Source organism: Alosa alosa, chromosome 8 (assembly GCF_017589495.1).
Source record: "Alosa alosa isolate M-15738 ecotype Scorff River chromosome 8, AALO_Geno_1.1, whole genome shotgun sequence".
NCBI classification, from domain to species: domain Eukaryota; kingdom Metazoa; phylum Chordata; class Actinopteri; order Clupeiformes; family Clupeidae; genus Alosa; species Alosa alosa.
Genome location: NC_063196.1, coordinates 27,202,142 through 27,229,903, shown reverse-complemented (window position 1 = coordinate 27,229,903; position 27,762 = coordinate 27,202,142). Strand labels below are relative to the sequence as shown.

Here is a 27,762-nt window from a genome sequence, read left to right as displayed (position 1 = left end):
AGATGCGCAACAGTTCCCTGGGCGCATGAAAGGTGACAGCAGGAGGATGGGATGTGTGCCGCAGTCAGTGTCAGTCGTGGTCACCATGTTTAAGTGTGGGGATGGGCGCCGCAGAGCAGAAGACTATGACGCTTCCCGTGAGCCAAGAGGGAAAAAAAACAAAACAAAGGAATCCCTGTTTAATGCTCCATTATTGATTGACTGCAGAGAGTTCTGCACACAGGCAAGGGGGCGGGAAGAGTCAGACATTTCTATGACGTCATCCGACATTAAAGAACTGTTTTATGAGGCTTTCTAAAATAATCCGTCATTCAAGCCTACAGTTTGACAGCCGTGTGAGAAGTCTGGTGACTGTGACGGACACTACTAGAGAGCTAATGACATTACAGTGACGTTCCGGTGGAGTGGGATGCAGCCTCCTCAATGTTATCAACTTTTAGATTAGATAACAGTCACATTATCGCTATACAGTAGCAAATAAAAACCATCTTAATGTCTTCTGACATAATAGCGTGATTGTAAAGAAAGAATTACAACATGAGGCAAATATCTCTTTATAGCTCTGAGACAGGGTGTGAGATTCTGCTTTACTCAGTCAGAAAAGAAAAGATCACCATCATTGATATCTTTATGCTATGAGGGCATTTTGCAGAAAAAAACCTCTAATCAACTTTTTACTGTTAACAGCAATTTCGTTTACATATGCCAAAGACACACATCCCCATGAAGTATACGTTAAGGCCTGAGTACAAGTGTGTGTGCATGCATATGCCTGGTGTGTGTGTGTGTGTGAATGAAGGCTTGCTGTGTTGACTCGTGTAATTGCCCGGCAGTGAAAGGTGGGGGCAGATGCCTGCGGCCCAGACACAAGCAGACAGACACTGGGACAGGTAAACATGTCATCCATCTTTCATCTGGATCCATTGTGGGAGAGGGAGTGGGAGAGAGGGAAAGAGGGAGAGAGGGAGGGAGATGGCAGGAGAAACAGATGAGAGAGGGCATGACAGGGAAGGGGTGGGGGGGGGTATGAGAAGCAGTGAGATCAACAAACAGCAGGGAGGGAGGGAGGGAGGGAGGGTGTGTGTGTGTGTGTGTGTGTGTGTGTGTGTGTGCGCGCGCGCGCGTTTCAGGTGGCTGACCCCCACGCCTGGCACCTTACTCTTGCTCGGTGTTCACACGTACACACACCAGAATCCCCTCAGACCTCTGAAGTGTGATAAAAACCCGTGTCACACACAAACACAAACTGGCTTAGGTTTCCAAAGGTGTTGGAAAGAACAGATCTCTTGGAAGACCTTTAGCTTGTCTGGAAGGCCTTGTGCTTTAGAGGAGGACTGTGTGAGGAGGCCACAGCATTACTGCCCATATGGGGACTGGACTGAGGTGAAGGGACAACTGGGGAGGTGCAGAAATGAGTTCCTCTGGCAACAAAAAAAAAATGAAAGGCACCTGAAAGTGAAGTGTGTGTGTGTGTGTGTAAGTGTCTTCTGCGTTCATTATAGGAGGCAAGAGCCCCTCTTCTGTCTGTGGGAAAACAACCTCCCATAGCTGAGGAAGAAACTGGCAGTGAAAGACGAGAAAAAAAAAAGAGGGGAAAGGAGGGAGAGGGAGAGAGAGAGAGAGAGAGAGAGACGTTTAGTGGGCCAAACAAAGGTTCCCTTTCAGCCTAGCCCTCCCTGTGGTCCCTTTGCCACGCCACCATGCATTTTAATGGACCCTTCCCCAACGGCTGATCCAGAATCAGCCCAACAGGGCGGGGGGCCCGAAAAGGCCACTGACTAAACACTGACCTCAGCGCAGCCAATTCACCGATGAAGGTGTCAGTGCTGATAACATGGCCCGTTATTCCTCCGACTATCTGAAAGACCCAGCAGGCTCATTGAAAACCAGTGGAAAACCGGGGCTGGAATGTGCTCCAAAGTGTAAGGAGGGAAGCAGAGGCTGCTGGGAGCCAGGCAACTGAATGGCAGCACACAGGCCAACAGAGGGGTGGTTTCTTCAGGCGACTCTGCTTATTTCCTGTAACAGGAGCTGTAGTTGAGTAGCCATTGAAGTCAAATGGAAGGATCAGAGGGGCCACAGTTTGCCGCAACATCAGTGAATCAATGACACACACCACCAAGTATATTTGAGAAAACTTCAGGAGGTTGCTCCTATTTGATAAAACACAACCATCTTCCGACACGTGTTTAACTATGACCTCCCCTTCATAGATTAGAATGGCATGACTCGTAGTGATTTGAATAGGGCCGATTATAGACACCTGGCTAGGGCTATGGACCAAAAGTCATATCCCGATATATTTAGGTTGAATATCGGTATACGATATCCCGATATTATTTCCGCAAAGTTAGAGCTGTAAAATGAAATGTTCAGTCAAATATGAGTAGTTTTATTGAAAACTCACTACTCAAATAACAATAAAATATAAACATAAAACTGGACTGCCTTTTTTGAAATCAAAGCTCCGTAAGGTGCACATTTAAATAAAAAAATATCTTAAATAAAAATAGCCTATAAAATAAAATGGGCCAAAATTTTTCTGAAATAAATATATTTATATGAGAAAAGTAGCGTGCAATTTCACAGCAGTGCAGAAAGGGGAGCAGTGCAGAGAGCTCCGGTCAGCGGCTTGTGTGGACCAAGGATCACGGCGCAAATTTGAACTATATCATTATATATACGATATGGTCTAATTCCATATCACATTTTAAAATATATCGATTTATCTTTTATATCGATATATCGCCCAGCCCTACATCTGGCCAACAGGCAGGAAGCCACTAGTGGGTATGACGCTACGTGTGTGCTCTGAGTGCTTGGCCCGTCAATAGCCCAAGTGTCGGCAGGCTGGTTATTCATCCAGATATTCTGCTATGAGTGAGCGGCAGCTAGCCTCTCAGTTCCAGAACTTCTCGGAGACCAGACGTGGACGGAATTTTCACACTGGGCCAGGGGTCCTTTATGACATCATAATGAGCCACTGTGAGGCGGCCCATTCACCCAAAGGGGGAGAATCACAGTCATCTCTCTATTTTTAACAAGGTGACTGTAGTACACACAACCCGTTGCCATGGTTGCCTCATACTGAAAAGAGAAGTTTGGGTATACAGTATGTTTGTCTGTAACCCACACCTGCCTGTAGGAGACAAGTAGGGATAAAAAAGGAGAAGCTCTCCACAATTTCACAACATTGGAATGTACACCCATTGTTGTCAACACCATTTTTCTACCCTTTCAGTAGAAATAAAGTGTGTGTGTGTGTAAGATGCCAGACACGAGGCAGAAGGAGGATCCTGCCGGTGCACTAAAAGGCCGTAAACATCTCGCCGTTTTTTGTTGGGTCTGCTTTGGGGTGTCAGGAGACAAAGGGGGAGTGGAATGGCCTCTAAAACAAAAAAGGGCCCATGATGGTGGTGTGTTTTAAGATGACCTTTCATTCATTCTGAGAGCCATCATAAAACCACGAGTTCCTCGAGACTTCTTATTGTGTGCCACACGCATGCGAACACAGAGCCACAGAGCACAAAGACAGGGCCTCTTCACTATGAGGATGTTTCTTAACAGACTCAAGAATGATGTCTGGCTGTTGACACACACACACACACACACACACACACACACACACACACACACACTCTCTCTTCAGTGGCGATTTGAAGGGATCTTAGCAACACCATGGCAACCAAACTAACCTCACAAACAAATCTTTAATAAACACATGATGCTCTTCTGAGGTAGCTCTTTTCAAGCAGACTTCATGCCCTTCTAGCACTTCCTTAATCACTTCCAACAATTACACTCATCCTCTTGCTACCCACACTCATCGTGGCCTTGACATGCTGAGAGGAATTACAAGTGAAACACTTACCAAATCAAATGATGAATGGAACTTTAATTAAACATTACCTAAAAAAAAAAGGTGTCATAACGGAGACCCATCAACACCCTATCAATTATTCAGCGGAACAAGCGGCAACAATAAGCTTGCTGGACAATGAAGGGAAACACCCAGCAAGAGTGACACCAAACTGGCGACACACCTCCAGCGGGTGAGATCATCATCATCATCATCATCATCATGTGTACCCGGCGTGTGGTGGGAAACCGGATTTGGGGCGAAGGGAAAATGAAGCCGCCATTCCCTGAATGGCATTGCAAGGAAAGTCTTGGCCAGCATTCCAGGGGGGGTTGAGTCACACGGTATGTCCTGATGTAGGGGGGGACCCACTGACACAGAGGTGAGATATGCCTGTGTGTGTGTGTGTGTGTGTGTGTGTGTGTGTGTGTGTGTGTCCATGACACTTAAGTGAGGTGTGGGGGATTAAACCACCATTCATCAATGACTTGATATTCTGTCATTCAGAATCAGATGCTCAAAAAAAAAAAGCACTGTTGACACTCTAAAATAACACCTGACCATCTAACAAACACTACTGAAGGTGGTGATACAACTGTTACAGTTAGGCAACATACCAATCCAACATATCAACCACCCAATATTTTTCATCAATATGAAGTGGTCCTTCTCTCCATCAACCTTAATCATGTCACACACAGTAAATAGCTTCTGCCCCAAAAAACTCTGGCCAAGTGAGTAACCTCATTTCAACATTCTAGAAAGTTCTCCCCTGAACCTCTGAGGAGGATTTGACTCCAAACACACACAAACCCACTATTTGTAGGTCCCATGCTATTAATAGAATTCAGTTATAGTCAAACAAATGCATAGATGTTGTTCAACAGCAGAATATTTCAGTTAAAATGTTAAAATAGATAGGCCAGAATTGCCAGATAGGCCAGGCAATTAAATAACATATGCCTATAAATATCCAAATACATATATAAATACATGCCATTACATTAGTCAGGAGTGCTGTAAAGCAGCAGTCATTATTGATATCATGGAAAAGAAAACAGCAGGCCTGTGTGTTTTGGCTAAAAGAAATACAAGAGTTCTCCATTTCTCCCTGTGTGTGTGTGTGTGTGTGTTCCATCCACCAACGGTGTCCCACCATTCATGTTGCCACACAACACAGATGAGGTCACTTCCACACTACTGTTCATGACAACCCTGAGGCAACTTCAAAAACAAACCAACAACATGCTTTTGACTGGGGCCCATTAAAACACCCATGTCCTTGCAAGAAGCCCATGTCTGATGCCAAGAGCATTGATGCACCAACACAAAGATAAAACAAAACTTTCCAATCAGTAGGGGAAATGTTACAGTCTTTCTCAAATATCTGAATCCAAACAAATTCCTCTGCATGTAAAAATATCTACGGTTATCAGTCAATCCATCCGTCCGTCCATTCATACATAGCTTCCATTCCATCCATGTAAAACTGGCCATGAATGTGGCTCTTTCCTGGCCAAACAATGCTGAATAACTCTTCCTCTTTTTCCTGGTCAGAGAGAGAAACACCATTGTTGTGTTCCAGGCTCGCCCCCGGACTACAGGGCGCTATGACTGGGTCAAGGCGTCCAGGAGGACCCTAGCGGGTCGATGAGTCGAAGCTTTAGTGAGTAGCCTACAGCACATCATTCATTCCCGAAGAAGCCCTAATTACGGCCACCGCAGATTTTTAAAAATACCAGTTCAGCGGAATACCTAACTGGGATCCTGTATCCCTCCCCTGATCCTACAGACAAAGGTTAATTCTCCCTCAAGTAAGTCTGGGTAAAGAGATGTTTATTTCATGATAACATGAAACAAAATGTTATTCACATACATTCCAGAATGGCTAGATGTTGGTAAAGACTGGCAGAGTATGTTCGAACTGTCACACACGGCAACTGTCGGAATGAAAGTTAAAAACATGGTTCGCTACAAATGTAGCCTACTAAACATCCTCTAAAAGGCACAATGTTACAATTCACGTTCAGTGAAACACGTTCTACCGCTACACCGGTGCTACAAGAAGAGTTTTGTGCTAGGATACATGCGTGTTTATCCTACTACAGAGAGAGTTGAGCTTAAAAAAACATACTCACCGGTTTAGGCATATTGAATCCTTCTGTAAACTCCTAGCAGCAACTGTAGTAAAAATCGGTCAAACAATCCTTCAGATAGATGAAACGTTCAGCGGCGTCTGTCTCTAGAAAGAAGAGAAACCAGTTTGAGGAACCCGGGCAAGACTGACTCACTGACGGACTAGCCCTCCTTTAAACACTCGCTGGGACATGCAGTCATTTTGACGCACTCCATGTCCTTATGAATCACGATTGTTATATGGAAGTATAGAAAGATTGCGCATAGCCTCACCCAAAAGACCACAAAAGGAGATTCAGATGGCAAGATTGTTTGTTCAGTCTCCACCCTTTTGGGCAAACATTTAACCATACACTTCAAGTGTTGCTCCAGGTAGCCTACGACCCGAACATTGATGGAATTGAACACAATTGTTGGGAGGGGTCTGATAGGTTACTTTAAGCATCTCTATCCAGCCTTAAAGCGAAACCAACGGCATCCCAAAACAAAACGATAGCATACACCATGTGAAATTCACCTTTGTCCATATGCTCCTTGTCATTTCATAGGCATCGCCCAAGCTCCCCTGAATCACTAACCTACACGTTTGCACTATCAAGTCAGTCTGTAGCCTAATACAGGAAACGATCCGCCACAACGGGCAAATTTTTACTTAGGAAATTGTCTGATAAGATTAGGCGAAAGACAGTGTCTGATCCTAATGTATTATTTTGCATCTGTTTAAAGACTATTCACCGCCACTCGTTAGACTACTCTGCAGGGGAAAATTTTTGTGAATTTCTTGAACAAATATGAGGTCTTCAATGTTACCACCAAATAGCATAAGCTATTGTTAACAGCCTCCATCCTAATGTCAATGTGCTGGTCATTAAATCTCAAACACCTAATTTATCGAAAATTAGTTTAGTAGCCTATTTGAGTGTTGTTTTGAGTTTAGAAAAAGCCTAAACAAACTGCGTTGCAGATACTGTAAGCAAAACCTCAATGTTGATGGCTAACCAGCTAGCCTCATCCCTCGGAAATAATCCCAGAAACACCTGTTGAGAAATATTTTTTTCCCTTTAGAATGGGCGGTGGCAGAAACAAGAATGAAACAAAGTAACCAAGCGCGGAACAAAGACAATATACCGGTTCCCTTATTTCGCTCCGACCATTTAACAGAAACTCTGGATATTTTTAATTAAATATATATATATATATATATATAACTTACCAGAACAGGTGCGATTTTCAGTTGAGTCCCTAAACAACTGTAGACGCTAAATACTCCCCTCCCTCCTCTCACTCACTAGACTCGCCTAGACTGATCAGCGCAGCAATATGGCTGACGCTCCCTCGTGACACATTGTGGGCGCGGAGATCCGCTATGAGTTCGCGCACCTCAACGCGATTGCCGCATGATTGCAAGTTCCTGTTTACCCCGCTGCCATGGCGAGCAAAACGTGTGTGATGGCTCAACGGCAAGTGCCGTAGGCCTACACAGTAGTCCATGCTCGCCTTCTCATCTCCTTTTGATCACACGTAATGGGATATAAATAGTTCTGTTCCAAAATGAGAAACGTTTTGTTTGGTGACCTGTTGTTGGTCAGACAGGAATTCAATTGTATAAATTGTATCATGTGGACTGGAAATAGATCATTTAGGCTACTTTCCAACCTACCTGTTTATTGATTCACATTCCAATTATTGTCAATTTAGCCACACTATACCACACCCTCAATCTTATTTATTTAGATGTAGCCTAGGATATTACTCTACATTTGTTGTTAGTTTATAGGTCACTTTGAGGTAAAGTAGATTATTGGTCGCGGGACACCTAACTTCAAAACTGAGATAACTTACTTCATGTTCACTTCAGGCTTTACCTTACTTACATGGACACTTACTGGGTTTGTATGAAAGATTCTAGAGCGGAGCACTCTAGAATCTTTGGTTTGTATTGCTGTCCTACTGTGTAGTCCATTGTTAATCTGAGCAGGAATAATCATTCATTCCCAAATCCTAGCTGTAGGCCATTTAGAATAATCTTTCATCAGAATTACTAAAGCCTAAAGCAAACTGTCATAGATCTAAGAAAAGCCATATGGGTTTATCTTTTATAATAGCCTATCTCAGTCTCAGACTAGTCACAGTTGTGACCAAACATATATTGATCCTCTCCTCCATTGCTGTTCATGGAATTACATTACACTTTGTCATTGTCTTTCAGCAAGGCAGATATGGGTCTGTATTTTACCAGGACTGGTTGTCATCCACTCCATCCCATCCCCTATCTCTGGTGTTTTCAGAGGTGTTTTGCTGTGGTGAAGTGCACCACTGATTCTTGGAAAGTGTTCAACCAACCAAGAAACTAAAATAGAGGAGTTAAATAAATCTCCATAAAATGTGCTTTGGACAAATATGGACAAATATTTATACATATTTTTTTTTTATTGTGGCAGTATTATTTTTTTCGTGTTGCCCGTAGCCATTTTCAGTGGCTCGTTTCTCTTTCTCTGAGCTTTCTGACTGTACAGTCGCGCATCGGTGGCGTTCCCTCCACACCCCGAAACAGCGCACACTCGGAAGCGAAGTGAGGAACAGGTTGGGCGGTTTCACAACTGTGCAACAACCAATGGTCGAACAGGATTAAAATAGAGCCGTATATATCCGAGCAGTACTCTACTTTTCAACAGGCGCGGAGCTAACCTGCGCGCAACAGGTTCCAAAGTTAGCCAAACCCTGCCTGCGACGTGGTAGGCTACGCGCAAAAGAAGGCAAACAGTAACATACGTGTGATATAAATGATTAAATAATACAAAGCGATAAACAAATGCCCTATACGCACCCTTTACACACACAACGACCAAAACCAACTTGTTGTCATAACAAAATAGGGTGGAAGTGCAGCACCAAAGATTAAACTACAGATTTTAATCACGAAAATGTATATTCTGTGGGATACTTCCATAATAATCAACAATTAAAATGACACTTTTCTCTAGCACACTGGTATCTTCGTCTTTGAATTACAGAACAGAGTCAGTGGATGTCAACGTCGAACGTCAGAGACAAGTAAAATGAACTCCTTTTTTGTTTCCCACTAAACATCAATCAATAAATAAACTGATAATACAAAATAAATATAGCTACCACTTTGCCTACACACAAACGTCCACATTTAAACCGATGACAAAACTTGTGTTGAAACCAAATCAAGTTTACTACACTTTTACATTCACATGAGTTGTGCAATTATAATGTTGTCACAAAATATCTGGCATGAATTCAAAACGTTTAATAATCATATAGTGCCATTCATGAAAAATCTTCAGACTGTTTTCCCATCAGCGCAGCATTGCCCCCTTCTGCTCATCTCCTGTAAAGACAAGATGCATAAGTCACTTTGACCAGCCTATGGCTTCAAATCTCTGGAAAGAAGTTTACTACGTGCAGTTCATTACATGTGACAGGTTGACAGATACTTTGCCTCTGAGTCGTTAGTGAAGTTTTTCTACAGAATGATAGGCCTCCATAAGAGTCAGTGAGTGGAAGTAGATTAAGTGAGTGGTAGGCCTATGTTTCTTTATTGCAGTCATTTGTACTTGTGTATTGCGCCTCTGCCTCTTCATACTCACACTGGTGGTTACTCCATCAGGGGCTGATAGAGTTTCAGTCTCTGCTCTGCAACATCTCTGATTAGCACTAGGGGGACAAGAGAGGAGGCAGGTGATAAATCCGTCAATGACATAACAACACATACATGATCAAAGCAGTTTTATGTTCTTTACCAATATCAGGAAGTAGTGTGAAGAATCCCACACAGTAAAGATCCTCCGCCAGGATGTGGTGGTGATAAGAGTTGTTTACACTTTTTCGTTACCAGACCACTAGAGGGGGCTAAGCTCATAGCTAAAACGAATGGACCCTTGAGAGATCAGGGGCACCTAGGCAGCAATGCTGTCTCATTCTGACGTACAGTAGCTGTTCCACAAATCTGTTAGGACCTCTGTGCCAGCTGAACGGGGACATAGAGTCATGGTACTTACTGTCCAGAACAGTTCTAGCCGCGTTGCGTTTCTCCAAGGCTTCGGAGACTCCGGTCATCAGCCATGGGAAGAAGCTCGTCTCCAGATCTACAGGAGCACAAGAGGTAACATAATTAAAGAAGAATGTACAATGCTTGGGTCAAGAATTGATCCTTGATCATATAAGTATTTAATAACAATGCAAACATATTTTGGGCCATTAGATTAGATAGATACAACCATGGCACTTAAATATCTTACTATCTGTTATTATTTCAAAGATCCAGTTCCTATAGAGTTCCTGAGAATATTTTTTTTTGCATTGCAGGTAAATTTGGCCTAAAGCACATTGCATATAATCTGGGTGCAATAGGGGTACAACATCAGCTTTGTATGCATCAGATATTTGTGTTGAGCGTCAGATGCCAGTCTTGACCAATATCTAAAAATTTAAGGTATCTATGATCTGGTACTTTATGCTGAGTACTAAACAAACATTAACTACATGCTTAACTAAATGAAGCTGTTCATGACCACTACATAAGCAGGAGAGTGCAGTAAATGTCCTCCGTGAGCAGACATCATGCACACATCGAAACACCAGACTGCCCTATGGTCTGACTTGGAGGGGATCATCAACGTGTCATGCGGGGGGTGTTGCGTGCTTCCCAACAATTGGGACCACGCGCAATCTTCGATGCGTGCAAATGTACACAGAGCACATGCATTAGACTGACTTCCCTCCAAAGAGGAGCATAGCACATGCATTAGACTGACCTCTCTCCACAGAGGAACATAGCACATGCATTAGACTGACCTCTCTCCACAGTCTCTCTCCACAGAGGAACATATAGCACATGCATTAGACTGACCTCTTTCCACAGAGGAGCATAGCACATGCATTAGACTGACCTCTCTCCACAGAGGAGCATAGCAAATGCATTAGACTGACCTCTCTGCACAGAGGAGCATAGCACATGCATTAGACTGACCTCTCTCCACAGAGGAGCATAGCACATGCATTAGACTGACCTCTCTCCACAGAGGAGCATAGCACATGCATTAGACTGACCTCTCTCCACAGAGGAGCATAGCACATGCATTAGACTGACCTCTCTCCACAGAGGAGCATAGCACATGCATTAGACTGACCTCTCTCCACAGAGGAGCATAGCACCTGCATTAGACTGACCTCTCTCCACAGTCTCTCTCCACAGAGGAACATATAGCACATGCATTAGACTGACCTCTCTCCACAGAGGAGCATAGCACATGCATTAGACTGACCTCTCTCCACAGAGGAGCATAGCACATGCATTAGACTGACCTCTCTCCACAGAGGAGCATAGCACCTGCATTAGACTGACCTCCCTCCACAGAGGAGCATAGCACCTGCATTAGACTGACCTCTCTCCACAGAGGAGCATAGCACCTGCATTAGACTGACCTCTCTCCACAGAGGAGCATAGCACCTGCATTAGACTGACCTCTCTCCACAGGGTCGTAGAAGTAGCCGTGGTCTCGGAGGGAGCTGAAGACGGAGGGCAGCAGGTCGGCCAGATACTGCTGGGCGAAGGCCCGCGCTGCGATCTTGTCGGCCGTCTCGCGTTCGCGTTCCAGCACCTCTCTCTGCTGACGCAGGCGCCGTTCCTGGACGTCACACATGCACGGCACACATGAGTGGACGGATGGACAAACAATGAATGTCAGACAAAGACACCAAGACAGACATTAATGGACATTAAAAAAACATTAACAAAGTAAGATGGGCCCCAGCTGTGGCGCAACTGGCTGGGGCACCTGCACCTCGATTCCCGCCCCGTGGTCCTTTCCGGATCCCACCCCGACTCTCTCTCCCACTCACTTCCTGTCATTCTCCACTATCCTGTCGCAATAAAAAGGCATAAAAGCCAAAAGAAAAAACAAAGTAAGATGGGGGGAAAAAGAAAATAAATGAATGCAAAATTAGATTTGTCAGGTATAAGTCAGATACAGTATGAGCATGATGTGTATGAGAGAGTCCCTGGGGCCCACTGAAGAGAGTCCCTGGGGCCCACTGAAAAAGACCAATATTTTCCGACCTTCCCAAACATTTTACAAAATGTTAATTTTCTATGGACACAACAGCATAGCTTGGGGTAAGCAACAAAACAGGAGCTTCCCCTGACTGCAGAGAACATACAGTAGTAGGCCTTACATCCATTTTGTGCCAAGACAAATGACATCTACAGGATGTATTTATTACTATATAAAACAATGACACCAAATGTTGTTAAAGTATATGACGTAAACGTGACGCATTTGCTCTTTCACAGGTTCACAGCCCTCCGTACAAGTTCCAAGTACTCTGGTGATAATGTCCTCAATTATATGGGTCGTCTCAGATCTCCATCCTTCTCCATCCATCATTCCCTGTCTATGTGTAATTACAACGTGTTTTATGAGTCCATTTGTATATAAAGGCAGAAGGCAAATTAAAGCAAGCAAATGTCATTCATATGGAGGAGGGACTGATTCATAGTAAGTGATATAACTGATTCATAGAAAGTGATATAACTGATGAAGAGTTAAGTGGACATCTGATATGATAAAAATTCTGTGAGTCTGTGAAGATGATCATGATGGACAAGGTTCCTCAAACATTAACGTTTACATGGTTCTACCTATGTCATTGCATATCAATATGGATATCCAGCCTTTTATGGAATTATGCTGAATAGGCTCTTTGCACCTACGGCTTGTTTGTTTCCGGTGGAGCCAGGTGTGTTGGAACCTGCCGCTATTGTTAATGTAATTAGTGTCTACACGGACCCGGCTGGGTGTTGCACTTAGTAAGTCAGCACATTATGATAAAGAAAGATTTATGCAAGTTAAAATTGTTATTATTGGGCAAACAAAATGTTCAAGTGTCATAGTGAAGATGTTAGGAGCAGAATATAACAGGAGATGCCGTTACAACACAGTTTACGCTCCACCGGGAAAAAAAAACGGCCGCAATGAGAGCTTTTTATGCAAGTAGCCCCGAAGTAGTACCGTAAATTCCCAACTATTAGCCGCGGCTTATACATTGATTTTGCTACATTTCTTCAGCTATGAGGTGTACACTCAATTCATTCCCAAGTGCACTAGTCTAGTGTACACTCAATTCATTCCCAAGTGCAGCAGTCTAGTGTACACTCAATTCATTCCCAAGCGCACCAGTCGAGTGTACACTCAATTCATTCCCAAGCGCACCAGTCTAGTGTACACTCAATTCATTCCCAAGCGCACCAGTCTAGTGTACACTCAATTCATTCCCAAAACTCTTTATGTCTGTCTCTCCTTCTGTCTGTGCTTTCCCACATCGCCCCCATTAAACTGAAAGTTATGGGTGACAACCAATAGAATTTCCTAGTGAGGAAAGACATGCTAACTGTACGTACAGACCACCGCCGACTTGAGCTACAAAAGATACAGGAAGTCATTCATTTTCAATGGAAGCTGGCTTCTCTAAGCTGCAAGAAGGGGCAAATCCGTCGGCGTCGCCTTTTGGGCGTCTTGAGCGACTTGAGCGTCAAGCAGAAACGTGAAATTTTGTCAACTTTATGCTAATGAGCTATGACGCGGTTCAGCGGCAAACGACAAGCAACGTAGAATGCTGCCACGTCAGAGCGGCCAAAGCGTCCAAAGCTTCCCCGTACTCTTTGACAAGCGTCCTTGACAGGGTGGCCAGAGCTTCTTTTGCAGCTTAAGTCGGCGGCGGTGTGTACGTACAGTAAGGGCCCTCATTTAAAAGGTGGACAAAGTGCAAAGTCTTAAGTCTAACTAAAGCTAATATATGGTGCGTTCTATTGCCACTATGAGGGCTCCGAGCGACACTTAACCGTTCGTAAATTCAGATGTATCATGTGTTTAATCAGTGCCGCACTCTCGGAGTGTCCAAAGCATCCTAACGGTACCGATCCACTTGCACAACGCGACATACGCATGGGGTCGCGCTGCCTCCCCTCGTTCAGTCGTGTGTGGCCGTTTTGTTTAAAATGTCAGTTACCAGCTCATATTCAGTTTGTTTTAATGTATCTTAAGTGTTTTTCCACAAATGGACCACAATTTTGGGCATGTACTTAACAGTATACAACACATTAATAGCCTAAACAAACTATGCAAGCCATTTCGAAATCTTGTTTTATTTAAACTACTCAATGCAATCTCAAATCCTCACCAGAAACACCAACAGTCAATATATTCATCCAAATCCTAGTTTCGTTTATTTTATGGACTACTAGGTGGTCATGGAAGATCGTTAAAACATTATTTGTCTTGTAAGCGGAACCAAAGTTTGACAGGCACCGTTGTGGTAGAACAAAGGACCTACAATCTCGTCCTTTCATTGGAGAGTCACCTCGCGTTCAACGGATTCATTTGCGACACACGACAAAATGAAGTGAAGTGCAAGTGGATCTGTACCGTTACCCTGACCCTGACGGCTTCCACACATAGTTGCGTTCTGTCAACGCATGCCAGTGAGTGTTCCCGACAGTAGCTATGCAAATGACTTAAGGTATAACCGTAATTTGATTGGCTGGTGCCGTCTGTTGTTCGCTCGTTCGTAATTTGATTGGCTGGTGCCGTCCGTCGGTGCAGCAAAAGTTGAACTTCTCAAAGCGAGTGACGGCGTGACGCAACGCAACGGACCCACAATTCAGTTCGGCAATGGATGACGTAAGCCCATATAAAGTAAACGGGATGTGTCTCCAGCACTGCAACGCACGCAACTGTGTGTGGGAGCCGTGACCCTGACCTCCTCCCTCCCCGGCTCACCTTCTCCTCCCGGTGGCGTCGCTCTTGCTCCTCCAGCCGCTGCACCTCCACCAGTTCGGCGTTGCGCAGCTCCTGGAAGGCGCGCTGCTGCGCCCGCAGACTGGCTAACTCCTCCTCCTCCCTCACCTCCAGCAGCGACTGCTCCATGGTCTTGCCCACCAGCACCTCCAACAGCGGACGCACCTCCACGTCAAAGTCGAACAGCTGCGCACCAGGGGACGAGGGAAGAGAGAGAGACATCATCCGTATCAAGCGTTGAGTACTTCCAAAAATGAATGGAAAAATAATCACTGAAACAGATATGCATAACTACACACACACACACACACAAACACACACACACACACACACACAACAAAATAGTCGACATCCACCAATGCATAATTCTTGCAAAAGGCAGATAATTGAGCATGTGAACTCAACAGGTCCCGTTGAGGGTTGATTGACTTGTACAGTTTATGGCTCAGTCCAAGCCTCTAGGTTTCCTGTTTACAGAACAAGGACTGTGGACAAACAATGAAGGTTTTTATTTTAATACACACACACAGGACAGACAACAAGAGGACTGGGCAGAGGCGAAGCAGTCTACTGAATCTGACAAGAGTGCATGGAATTAGACTTGTGAAACTCATGGTCTTGTTGGCGTAGGTCATTTCCTGCAAATTTACAGACGTCTGATTGCAGCATTTTCTAGAGAGCTACCTTCGTAAAAGTGACCACAGATGTGAAACTAACGAGGAAACGTTGCGTCTGTCTACCTGATGACTCATGTTCATTCATGCTCACAACACGCAGCAGATCCACAGGTACTGCGCACCTATTTGCACAACCCCAGCATGACAGAATTCAATATGATCTGGGCATCGTACAGCACCCCAGCTGCAACACGCTCCCACACAGGAGGTCATAGCCACTTGGCAACTTTTTTGGGGGGTGGGGGTGGCTAGGGATGGCTGGTTCTAGAGAACAGTGTAAGAATACAAATGATGTGATGTCTGTGGGTGTTGCCCATCTTGAGAATTAAGGCCACTAGTGCTGAGGTGAATGTTAAGTGGTGGCTACTCTCAGAACCTTGCTGAAGAAGGGCAGTTTATATTCACCATGCAACATGTTGGCACCTTTCTTGTTAAAATCTAGTTATTTTTTTTTAAATTAAAGCAAAATAATTCCACACGTTGGTGTTTCTACACTCCCTGCTCTGCTATGACATCTAGTGGTCAGGGAAAGTACCTACACTACCACCTACCAATACCAAAGGGTAGATGTGAGAACTGTGCCAAAGTCAAAACAACTGATGCATAATGAAAATGCACGTACACACACAGACACACACACACACACACACACACACATACACACACACACACACACACATGTAAAATACATGCAGATGGTAGAGACATAAGGGAAATATACTAATGTAATAATGTTTCAGGCGTCTCAGAGAAGACCACTCATCAAACTTTTGATAGACAATTCTGCATGCTTGCTATAAGGTTGTAAATGGTGTTCCTGAAACCATTCCAAAGCATCATTGTCACTGTCATGTGCATCCAAAGGAGAGATACGTCAGGGCTCCTAACTAAAATGGTGCCGCATTAAAAATAATAATATCTTTTTGATTCTCCCTGTAATTGCTGTCTCCACAAGCCTGAGTTACGGAGCTTAAGTCACATAAACAAAAACACCAGCCCAGCCCACAAACAGTAAGGCTTGAGTGCTTCTACCACACACCTCCCCCTCTGCGATCTGTGTGGCCACGTCCTTGCCCGTCTTGGCTGGGATGAAAAGAGGCGTGGCCGGCTTATCCAGGAAGGCGTCCGTCTGGCACTCCACACTGAAGTCCTCGACTTGGTCACTCAGCTCCTCTAGGTACAGTTCTACAGACACACCCCAAATGTTACAACCAAACGTGCACTGGCTATAAAGTCAAGTCAAGTCAATTTATTTGTATAGCACATTTTAAAAGCAACAGCATTGCACCAAAGTGCTTTACATAAAATACTAATAATACTAATAATACTACTACTACTACTACTACTACTACTACTACTACTACTACTAATAATAATAATAATAATAATAATAATAATAAATAAATAAAACTACTACTACTACTACTACTAATAATAATAATAATAATATATAATAGGCTAGGTAAAGAAAAAAACAAACTTATAATCTCAATGATAACAATAGATGGCCCTTGTAATAATATTAATGAACATGAAAAAAGAATAAAAAATAAAAAAGCAACGCTTTGACATATACAAACTAAAGTCGGTACATGGGGTCAGGACCCAACAAGGAGGAGGCTCAATAAATTTGATGACTAAAGGACCATCATTAAATGTGCTTTAGGTCTTTGGGCACAGTCATAAGACACTACCCAGAAATCATTAGCCAAGAGCAGTAGGGAGGTCCAGATAGAAGGCATGTCAGGTATTTGGGTACAAAATGTATAGTCTTTATAATTCTAATATTTGGAATTTCAATTTGTAGGCATTAGTGAGCAATTATTGAGCAAATACTTAGCAAATACCTTTTTTCTCACAGGGTTGATTGCATTTTTGCGCTTCAGGCCTGGTAAGTTGCTTCCAATTATGCAATCACAAGTAAATAGAGCAGAGCGGAGGAGAGCACGTTCAGCAAACACTTCTGCAAGAGCTCTCTGGAACTGCATGTGCTCAGTGATAATGGGGCCCTTGACTAATGGCACTGACTAAGTACCTTATGTTATGGTTCAGCAGCCCAGCGATGGGAGTACAGTACAGGAGTACAGGACAAAGTGGAGAGTAGAGAGCACTAAGTTTAACTGTGTGCCAAAGGAACACACAGGGCATGACTAATGGGTGCGATAGGATAGAGTGGGATGAGGAGCTGTATATGGATCTGCAAGACTTGCACTGGGGCAGCCATGGCCTACTGGTTAGCGCTTCGGACTTGTAACCGGAGGGTTGCCGGTTTGAACCCTGACCAGTAGTAACGGCTGAAGTGCCCTTGAGCAAGGCACCTAACCCCACACTGCTCCCTGAGCACCGCTGTAGCAGGCAGCTCACTGCGTCGGGATTAGTGTGTACTTCACCTCACCGTGTGTTCACTGTGTGTTTCACTAATTCACCGATTGGGATAAATGCACACCAAATTTCCCTCATGGGATCAAAAGAGTATATATTTATACACTCATCCAGTCCCAACCCACAATGGAATGTTTATGTTGATAGACACCACCCCCTGTTTTCTCTCCCTGCCACCTATCTGTCTCTGAATGCATTCTGATGTGTTTCAAAAGCACCCGATGATACCTGTCTGGACATCCATGTGCTTTCTTCCCTCCAGGGGCTCAGGGGTTCTGGGTCGGAAGTGCTCTTTGGCCCGTTTGCGAGCCAGAGCTCTCCTACGTGCTTCCTGCTGCCTCTGGATCTCCACGGGGTCTGGCTGGGCAGTCTGGATGGACATGATTTTCACATGATTAAGTCCGAAGAACAAAGATAATCCACGTTTGGCGTTTAAAATGCAACCCTTTGCCTAACAAGATGCCTTGAATGAATGCCTTGCTTGCCGTGTGACACACACCATCTAAAATAAAATTCCTGCACATATCAATTTAGGTAAAGATTTCTGTTAAAGTAAAAGAAAACAATTATTTGTCTGGTCAAATAATTGGTATGTTGGGATGGCAACTGTCATTCTTCTTACAAGAACACGAATGAAAATGATAAATAATGACAGCTGGTGTGTCGTGGGTCATTTTGCTGTCAGATGCTTCAACTTAATGGAAGTTATATAAGATTAAGAAATGCGTGTACAAACCGTTGGTAGAACATGCTGGGCATATGTATTTCCTCTCACCACCCTTCGATCGTACATAATGTTTCCAAAAGATGGTCCGTCATCTCTGCATCACATAACCGAGTAATTATTATACACAACAAAAAATATTATTTCAAACGTTACTGACAATGTTAACGTCTCGTCTACCATGCTGATTACTATTAATATGGATTTAATCTACCGTCATTTTCCACATTTTTGAACTTAAACTTAACTTACTGATCAGCAGCACGTTCCCTGTACTTGGACCGATTTTGCACTGGCCGGGGACGACTGGAAAAAGTGTATGTTCCATTTGGAGCCCCCTTATGGGGCTGTAAAACCGAAGTCATGTCGTTCTGCTTTAAAATGGCAAGTAAATAAACTGAAATAACATGTAAACTCAGGCTGTTTGATTTGACAGCCCTAGCTAGCTAGGTAGGCTAAATTCGCTTCGTCTGCAGGAGTTGTTGATGTTGATATGTGCCCTAGCAACAGTAACTATGGGCCTGCTATGACCGCTTCCTGCTTTTCTCGTGAAGGCATTTTACCAGCATTACATGTGTCTAACATGCATCTAATGCTTTTGTATGCAATTTTAGGCTATTCTATATTCTATACGGTAGGTCGATTATTTACAATTTAATCTAATTTAACATGTGAAAAGTGCAACCTTGAAAAAGGAAAACAACTGTTAATGCAAGCACACCCATCTTCCAGGCCAAACTGAGGATGGATATGGATATATTTGAATCCCATAAATGTAGGCCTAACCTATGGATTTAGCCTAACCTAGCCTATGGATTTAGCCTAACCTAGGCTATGGATTTAGCCTAACCTAGGCTAGGCTTAGAAGCCTTCTTTCTAATCAGCAAATGGTTGTTGTTGTTCCATTCCATCATTCCATTACCAAAGAAAGAAGAAAGGTGAAAACTATGAAATGGTAAATGGGACATTTTGAACATAAATGGAACTTTGGCAATGTGTCAGAATTGGATAGCCTCATCTAGCATTAAGTATAATTTTTGAATTAGACATGGGCCTAATGAATTTACAGAAGTAGCCTAATAAATAAAGCATAGACCTACACAAATTCCAATAAACATAATGTGTGCTTGCTGTTGCTGAACATTGTGTACAGAACACAAAGTGCATACCAGCCCCAATCTTGACTTTTTCCCCCCTTAATGGCAGCTCAGACACCCATAAACCGCACACAAACAAATTGCACGACCAGGAAGTCAATGTGGTTTCAAAGCTTAAAACTGCTTAACACACAGGAGCAAAGACCCGCCTGCTCTCCAACTGTTTAATCACAGTGAAGCCTTGCTGATGTTCTATAGGCGATAATCATCACTTGCATGTTAGGCCTTTACAAAGAGAGAGGCAGACAGCTATGAGCACTACAGGTTGTACAAAGGAAATAGAATACTGGAGACTTTTTCCGCATCGTCTACATTCTTCAAAGGTGTAGAAAAGGGCAGAGGAAGCAGCTCTATGTCGGGGTAAAGGCTGAATTCCAGCTTCATTGATAGTGAGCATACATGCTGTATTCTCCCACTTCATCATCAAGGCATCAAGTCGTATTATGCACAATTCAGGACTAACATGGGAAAAAAGACAGTGTAAACAATTAATTAATCAATGATTCCAAGTATTTTACATCAATTTAATTTCTTGATAACTGCAAGATTATTTTACACAAATTCTGAAAAAACTTCTCTCAATTGTTCAAAAACAAGTTTTGTTTTTAATGTTATGGAACATGTGCAATTAATAAATACATAAATATTGACGTTTCTGGAGGGCACAGAGAAGAACAAAGGGGAGGGCAGATAGAACTTGCACAACAAAGTCTGGTCAGGTGGCCAGACACACCATGGTTATATCTCACTTCACTTTTCCAACTGACTTCCCCTTGCATTGTAATATGTGTCATGCTGAGGTTATACAAGCACTTACTTGTGGTTAGAAATGCGGGGGGCGCTGTGGCGCAGCAGGCTACAGTGTCCGTACCATACATGGGTCCAAGTGCCTACGGGGACCCAGGTTCGAGTCCGACCTGCGGTCTTGTCCCGATCCCACCCCATCTCTCTCTCCCATTCACTTCCTGTCTGTCTTCACTGTCCTATCATAATAAAGGCAAAACCCCCAAAAAATATGCTTAAAAAAGAAATGCAGGTAACAATATGGGGCTTGTTACAATCCACTGTTTTTGTAGACTGAGCCAAATCAAGAACTTGATGTGCTCCTCTCACCAGTCTAAATGCCGAAAGGATACTAGCAGGAATTTAGTGTGATAATGTTGGCTGTAGTCTGAGTCTAGGTGTATTGAGAATATGTTTCCAAATTGGAATGGAGGCAAAATTCAGAGATCAGTCTGTGTGGGCTCACTGCAGAATTGTGTTTAACCATCATACACAGGCCTCCATCCTCCACAGCCTGAGTTTGAAAGAAGCGAGCCTAATGTGTGCTAGAATTGAGGGGTATTCCCATGTGTGGGACAAATCTGTTCATAAAACTAATTTTGTTCCTGTCTGTTAATTTAGGTGAATAGTGAAATCACATGAGGGGACAACTAATCTATGTAAATGCCAGCTCTAAATTGTAACGGTCTCTGCTTATATTTAAGAGATTAACTGTGGACTGTGGGGTGGAACGGAATTTCAGTGGTCATTGTGGAGTGAGTGTGGTGTTGGCACCAAAGACCATCAAACAAGGCAAAATCTCCATCCAGTTATGCAAGAGTGTCTCGCAAGCCTGCAAGGACTACATCGATAACCTTTGGTCCACAGGGGCAGTCCAATGCTTCAAAACAAACACAAACATCTAAATGAGAGCTTTCTGTGGGACAGTGGGTTGCCTTATTTAAAACTACGTAATGGTTATTTCTGAAACTGCATTCGAGGGTCTTTTGAATCCTATTGCAAAGGAGTGATTGATGGGTCACTCATGTGCACCAACAAGTGTTGCAGTATTACAAAGGAACCCCTACTCTAGTTGTTATTGGTTCTCAAACTCTGGCTTTGTTTACAAGTAGTCCGACTGTGTTGACTGTCAATGAGTATTTATTCACGATAGGGCATTAATAGGTGGGTGAAATATTCCACATTTGCATGTTATTCCTCATTACTGTGGTTTCAAGTGAACACTGGCTGGACTGTGAAATGGATGTCTATTATATTATGTAACAAAGAGGGCATCCATCCATCCATACAAGCCAGTTACTCATTCAAGTGCTCTAGCCAAAGAAGCATTATGTAATAGCGTGCCCCCAAACATTGGTTTTGATACAAGACAATGTGGCAAGTGAGCTTGCATGTGTGCATTTCTCTCTCTCTCTCTCTCTCTCTGTATGTGTGTGTGGTGTGTGGTTGTGCAGGCCAAAACATTGTTTTTGAAAACAGACAATGTGGCAAGTAAACTTTTTTTTCTCATGCGCGTGTGTGGTTATGCAGGCATAGATCTACCAGGAGGATAAAGAGACTCAATAGGTTTTTTAAGCAGTCTATCCCTTGGTTTCAGTTGGCAATAAGCGAAACAAAAAAGACTATTGGGCAAAGTGTGGAACTCACAACGTATGGACATAAGGCACTTACACCATTTCATTGATCCACAATGGCCATTATTGCTGACCCCTGCTGACCTTGTTTGGGGCTTCAGTCCTTTTTTGACCTTAACACAGTGGTAATTAAGAAGAAGTGTCCACACTCAGATTGCAACCTTTTCCTTTTTATTATATCAATAGGGAAGCCAGGAATATTAGACGGGTGTAAATGTGGCATCCCCATAGCCAAGTGAAAAAAAGAAAAATGTAAAAGCTTAAATCTGAGTATATATGTTTTCTTCATTGTTTGTATTCATATTCAGACCAGTTGGCAATGAAAAAAAAACACAAGAGAGTGGTGTGCAATATTTTCAGAGCTACACACATTGGTATCTCACTGCACATCAATAAAGAGAAATATAATTTCACTGAGCTGCAGAGCTGGTGTGTCTCACATTGTGTCTGATTTATTTCAACACCTTTGATTCATCTCTGTAGAAGACCCCTAAAAACAACTCACTTTCAGTTTTTCATCATGTGTGCTTGAAGCCACCTTATCCAGTCTTTCGACAGTGAATGGAATATCTCCTGTTGAAAGATCTCAAGGCCAGATTCCTCTCAACCACTAAGCACTGTTAATACTGGTAGCGGTTGGCACTTGATACAGAGACAGAGACACACAGAGAAAAGACTCTTCTGCACAGACACGGGCAAAGAAGCAGATGGCAGCTACCCAGAGAAAAAAAATGCTACCAAACCATCTAACCCAAATCCGTCCACGTGGTCATGAAACAGTTTTTCTCTCTCTCTCTCCCTCCCTCTCTCTCTCTGTCGGTCTGTCTCTCTATCTGTCTATCTCTGAGCTCGCTGTAGAACAAAATGTTCTCAATGAGGACCTGCTCTTCGGCGCTGTTACGCAACGCTGCATAGAGAAGTTGCTGAACTTGAGGCTAACACAGGATGCAGAAGACCAGTCTGAGTTCCTCATTAGGACGCTCGCGCGCGAAACACACTAATGTCGTTAGCATGCCATTCGGCCACAGCCTCGGTCAGGCACTTGCGCGCGAAACATGCTAATAGCCACTTAGCATGCCTCGGTCAGGCCTGCACTGAGCTGAATGGTCTGTGATGGCTGACGCAGAGTGACTGACCCAGGAGCGGATCTGGCCTTGATCAAAGCCAGCTCCGGCCCAGTGAGTTGCTGTCTGAGAAAGGGGTAAGGTACCCCACAGCAGAGCCTTGGCACCCCTCCCTCTCTCAATTCAATGTTTCTTTATTAGCATGACTCTTGAGATAGGCTACAGTGTTGCCAAAGAATAAAGAACAATAAAATAGCACATTAACTTGTAAAATAACATTTAAAAACATTGACCTCTCTCTCTCTCTCTTTCTCGCTCTCACTATTGTGGCCAGCTCATTCTCATGCTGAACTAAGATCACATTGTGTTCTCAAAATGTGCCATAAAGAAGGTGCTTTATTGTAGTGAGAAGGAAGACACTGTAGTTAATAAAAAGGCATTTGAGTACTTAAGCTAATTTACAGTTGTGCTGTACATGACTCAACAACAGGTAACAAGGCAAGGGTGATAGGACAAATATAAACATTCAAAAAGTTTTGAAGACATATATCGACTGGACAAGTATCATATTATAGTAGTAGGTATTAACAAGAAAATATACTCTGCATCCTACTTTCACACTTATATACATAGCTTCTGGGCTGGAACCTTATAAAGAATTTATATTAGCATATTTAAATAGCTTTAATGTGTTAAACTCTATAGAATATGTACTCTAAACAGTACTACTTCAGAAGGTTCAACCTGAAAGTGGCACACTGTACACATCCAAAGAGGGAGAAATAGTGTCCTTGTTCAGTGACAAGCTTACACATAATACTTATGTCTAAACATATGCTTCATGTTTAGACATAAGACTCCTGCTTAGACATAAGACTCCTTAGCATAAGTAAGTTCCTCAAACACCGGTTGGCTGCAGCGCCGTGCCACAGTGTCTTGGCGTGACCGGGACACAGATTCCGACATGGCCCTCGCTCGGAACGTCTGGGCTGGCTCGGGTGCGGTGGAATCGCTTAGCTCAGGCCGTGTCGGGAGGCAGTTCGAGAGGTGGCCGACGCGGCACGATGAGGAGAAATCGAGCAGGGATTCATTCATGGAGATGGGTCGCCTCTTGCGGCCCAGCTCGCGGGCAGCCTGGACGGTCATGGCCCGGCGGTACTGCGGCGGCGCCGGCTGGGCGGAGTTGAGCAGCGCCTGCTGGTACGACGGCGGGCAGCTAGGTAGCCGACTGTCCACATGCTGGAAGACCTCGATGGCCGACAGGGGCCTCTGCCGACGCGGGGGCTCTTCCTCTGCGGGGCCGTTGGGGCCCTCGAGGGTCTCAGCCTCGCTCTGGGAGTCCTCCTGCAGGGGGCCACAGGGGAAGGCTGGCTCCTTCAGAGCTTCGCCGTGCTTCATGCTGACCCGGTGGAACAGACCCCCCAGGCCCTTGACCCTCAGGGACTGGGTGCGACGCTTGACTTCCCCTTCCGCCTTGGGCTGGTCAGGCTTAGAGGAAGCCTTGGAGGACACCGACAGTGACCGGCAGGATGAGGACGTCGCCGTCGCCGCCGCCGCCGCCTGGTGCTTGGTGGAGTGGGACCTCCTGAGGGCGGTCGGGGAGGCCAGCGGCGAGCTGGTGAAGACGGAACCCTCGGAGACGTTGGACGCGGCGCTCTCCAGCGAACAGGACGAGGAGCACGAGCAGGCCGCGGAGGCCCGGCGGTCAGCGCTGGCCCGCAGCAGGAGGAGATCTGCGGTCAAGCTCCCGCCCAGCTTGCCGAACGAGGAGGAGGACGGCAGACGCCGCTCGGCCCGCCTGGTCAGCAGGAAGGAGTCGTCCGACGTCTGCTTCTTCAGCCCCTGGAAGTCGCCCTGTGCGTCGGCGGAGCAGTCGTCGTGGCTACGTGCCAGGCCCTGCTCCAGGGAGCGCGAGCAGGCGGCCACCACCGCGGAGGATGGAAAGATGGCTGGCTCAGAGCAGCGGCGGTTCAGGGTGCTGGTGAACGGCGTGAAGATGCCGTCCGAGGAGCTTGAGGCCACCATGGAGCACTGAACCCGGTGGCCAGCCGCACAGCCGGCTTGGCAGCGATGGGCCGTCCCGCGGTCAACCGGAGACCCTTCCCTGGCGTCACCGTCGGCATCGGGGTCGGTGCTGTCATAGGCTGAGTCATGCTGATGTGAAGACATGGAATCTATGTGGACAAACATGTCTGTTAGTCACAAACCAAGTGGTAGAGATTAAACACTGCAAAGCCATCCTACATACAGGAAATGGCTTTAACATGGGCTAGTCTGGTGACTGATGTGGTCAGGGATTTGGTCTTTATTTGTGTCACATCTGATTGTTGCTTAAAGTGTGTTAGTCAAAGCCCCCACACTTCAAGAAGCCCCCACACCTTACTCAAGTCAGAAGAGGCCCTTACTCAAATAGAGTAAGTCTAAGTGTTCAGCAAAATGAATTGTTTTGGTTTAAAGCAATGTCAACCTGTTTAGAACCATTTTTGTTTTCATGTTTTGTTTTTCTTTTTGCCTAAAGTGTTCTGGTTGGGGCAAAGCATTATCTACCTGTGCTGTCGGCCAGTTCCTCCTCATCAGGATCACCAAGCAGGGTCAGAACACCTTCACCAAACACGCTGCAGCAGTTCTCGATCAGAAACTGTGTCAGGCCATTCACCTGGAGGAAACAAAGAGGGATGATACTTTCACCTACTGCGCACCAGTTCCACGAAAACTCGGAAAAAAAACCACCTTCAAAAACATGCCCGCCTCTCTCTCTCTCCCTCTCTCTTCTCTCTCTCTCTTCTCTCTCTCTGTCTCTCTCTCTCGGGTAGGGCAAAACAAAACAAAGTACAGCTCGACTGAAACTTTATCAAGGCTGCGGTTTTCAGTGTGACTGTCAACCACAGTCAGATACTCAGAACAAGAACACATGTGCCTTGGGCACACAGGCAGGAGAGGAGAAGAGAAGACAGGAGAAGACAAGAAAGGAGAGGAGAGGCTCACCTTCTTGACCTCCTCCGGCTGAACAAGCATGTCCTGCGTCGGGCTCCCAGTTGGTCTTGTGGAGGAGCGAGGGGGCGATGCACACCGCCAGGTTTCTGGCGTCCATCTTGTTGACGTCCGAGTTCTGCCTGATGTGGTGCAGCACGCATAGGAGATACCGCAGGAGGAGGGCATTGGGCTCAGGGATGGACTGAATCACACTAATGAGAGAGGGGAGAGGAAGCAGAGAAACAGCACTTTTAATTTTTTTTCATTCTATTTTTATTTTTCAATTGCCTGAGAGAGGTGGTGAATAAAAGCAGTAGTGCCTTGTCTAACTTCCAGAGGGCAATGGCCAACTTCCCCATTCAAAATCGACTTCAAAATAAATGAGCTCGGCCCCAGCTGTGGTCCAACTGGCTGGGGCACCTGCACTGTACGCCGGCGACCCGGGTTCGATTCCCGCCCCGTGGTCCTTTCCGGATCCCACCCTGACTCTCTCTCCCACTCACTTCCTGTCATTCTCCACTGTCCTATCAAATTAAAGGCATAAAAAGCCCTAAAAAATAAATAAATAAATAAATGAGCTCAAAACTTCTTCCCCAATTGTTTTCCCCCTTCATGTCTTTCCATAGAATACAAACAGAAACGTTCATGTGTCTTATTTAGTATGTTGAGTCAGTTTAATGCAAATGATACCATTTGATCAGTGAAATGTCTTCATTTAGTATGTTGAGTCAATTTTAGCCATGCAAATGATACCATTTGATCACAGGAGCATGCTGTGTGCTCTCAGACTGGGTAGCAGGTGTTTTGCAGTGTTGTGTGTGTGTGTGTGGTGTTGTGTGTGTGTGTGTGTGTGTGTGTGTATTTGTGTGTGTGTGTGTGTGTGTGTATGTGTGTGTGTGTGTGTGTGTGTGTGTGTGTGTGTGTGTGTGTGTGTGTGTGTGTGTGTTTATGTGTGTGTGTGTGTGTGTGTGTGTGTGTATGTGTGTGTGTGTGTGTGTGTGTGTGTGTGTGTGTGTGTGTGTGTGTGTGTGTATGTGTGTGTGTGTGTGTGTGTGTGTGTGTGTGTGTGTGTGTGTGTGTGTGTGTGTGTGTGTGTGTGTGTGTGTGTGTGTGTGTGTGTGTGTGTGTGTGTGTGTGTGTGTGTGTGTGTGTGTGTGTGTGTGTGTGTGTGTGTGTGTGTGTGTGTGTGTGTGTGTGTGTGTGTGTGTGTGTGTGTGTGTGTGTGTGTGTGTGTGTGTGTGTGTGTGTGTGTGTGTGTGTGTGTGTGTGTGTGTGTGTGTGTGTGTGTGTGTGTGTGTGTGTGTCTGTATGTATGATGTATGTGTGTGTGTGTGTGTGTGTGTGTGTGTGTGTGTGTGTGTGTGTGTGTGTGTTTACCTCTTGATCTCTGTCAGTTTCTCCTCCTCCTCCTCCTTCTCCACTGCACTGATCCATTGGTCATATCTGTCAGCCACCAGCAGACTACCAGGGAGCTCCTTCAGGAAGCTCTGTCATGGCACAACAATTGGGGACAGAACTAGTCAGATGCATTATGGGAAAAGGGGTTGC

General features: G+C 44.7%; 3 protein-coding genes across 4 annotated transcripts in view; all 3 read right to left on the bottom strand.

Annotated features, from left to right (window-relative positions):
* Positions 1-7,296, bottom strand: part of ezrb (ezrin b) — a 32,468-nt gene extending 25,172 nt beyond the window's left edge. The window contains exons 1-2 of one of the 2 annotated variants that reach the window (XM_048250023.1): positions 7,209-7,296; positions 5,998-6,099 (exon numbers count right to left, since the gene is read on the bottom strand). In XM_048250023.1, the coding sequence (XP_048105980.1) occupies positions 5,998-6,009 (12 nt within the window). In that variant the 5' untranslated portion in view covers positions 6,010-6,099; positions 7,209-7,296. Of the gene's footprint in view, positions 1-5,997; positions 6,102-6,512; positions 6,568-7,208 lie in introns of those variants that run through there. The other variant, XM_048250024.1, reaches the window with a different exon arrangement.
* A 1,673-nt stretch (positions 7,297-8,969) lies between these two features.
* On the bottom strand, positions 8,970-19,107 carry rsph3 (radial spoke head 3). Its single transcript, XM_048250022.1, has 9 exons — positions 18,856-19,107; positions 18,616-18,700; positions 18,108-18,249; positions 16,537-16,682; positions 14,803-15,006; positions 11,490-11,652; positions 10,024-10,110; positions 9,613-9,679; positions 8,970-9,353 (listed from the first exon to the last, which is right to left on the bottom strand). The coding sequence occupies exons 1-8, from the start codon at positions 18,966-18,968 to the stop codon at positions 9,621-9,623; spliced, it is 999 nt and encodes a 332-aa protein (XP_048105979.1). The 5' UTR covers positions 18,969-19,107; the 3' UTR covers positions 8,970-9,353; positions 9,613-9,620.
* A 3,345-nt stretch (positions 19,108-22,452) lies between these two features.
* tagapb (T cell activation RhoGTPase activating protein b) overlaps positions 22,453-27,762 on the bottom strand; it is a 42,927-nt gene continuing 37,617 nt past the window's right edge. The window contains exons 11-14 of the mRNA XM_048249697.1: positions 27,592-27,701; positions 26,227-26,426; positions 25,789-25,932; positions 22,453-25,415 (exon numbers count right to left, since the gene is read on the bottom strand). Of these exons, the coding sequence (XP_048105654.1) occupies positions 24,106-25,415; positions 25,789-25,932; positions 26,227-26,426; positions 27,592-27,701 (1,764 nt within the window). The 3' untranslated portion in view covers positions 22,453-24,105. The remainder of the gene's footprint in view (positions 25,416-25,788; positions 25,933-26,226; positions 26,427-27,591; positions 27,702-27,762) is intronic.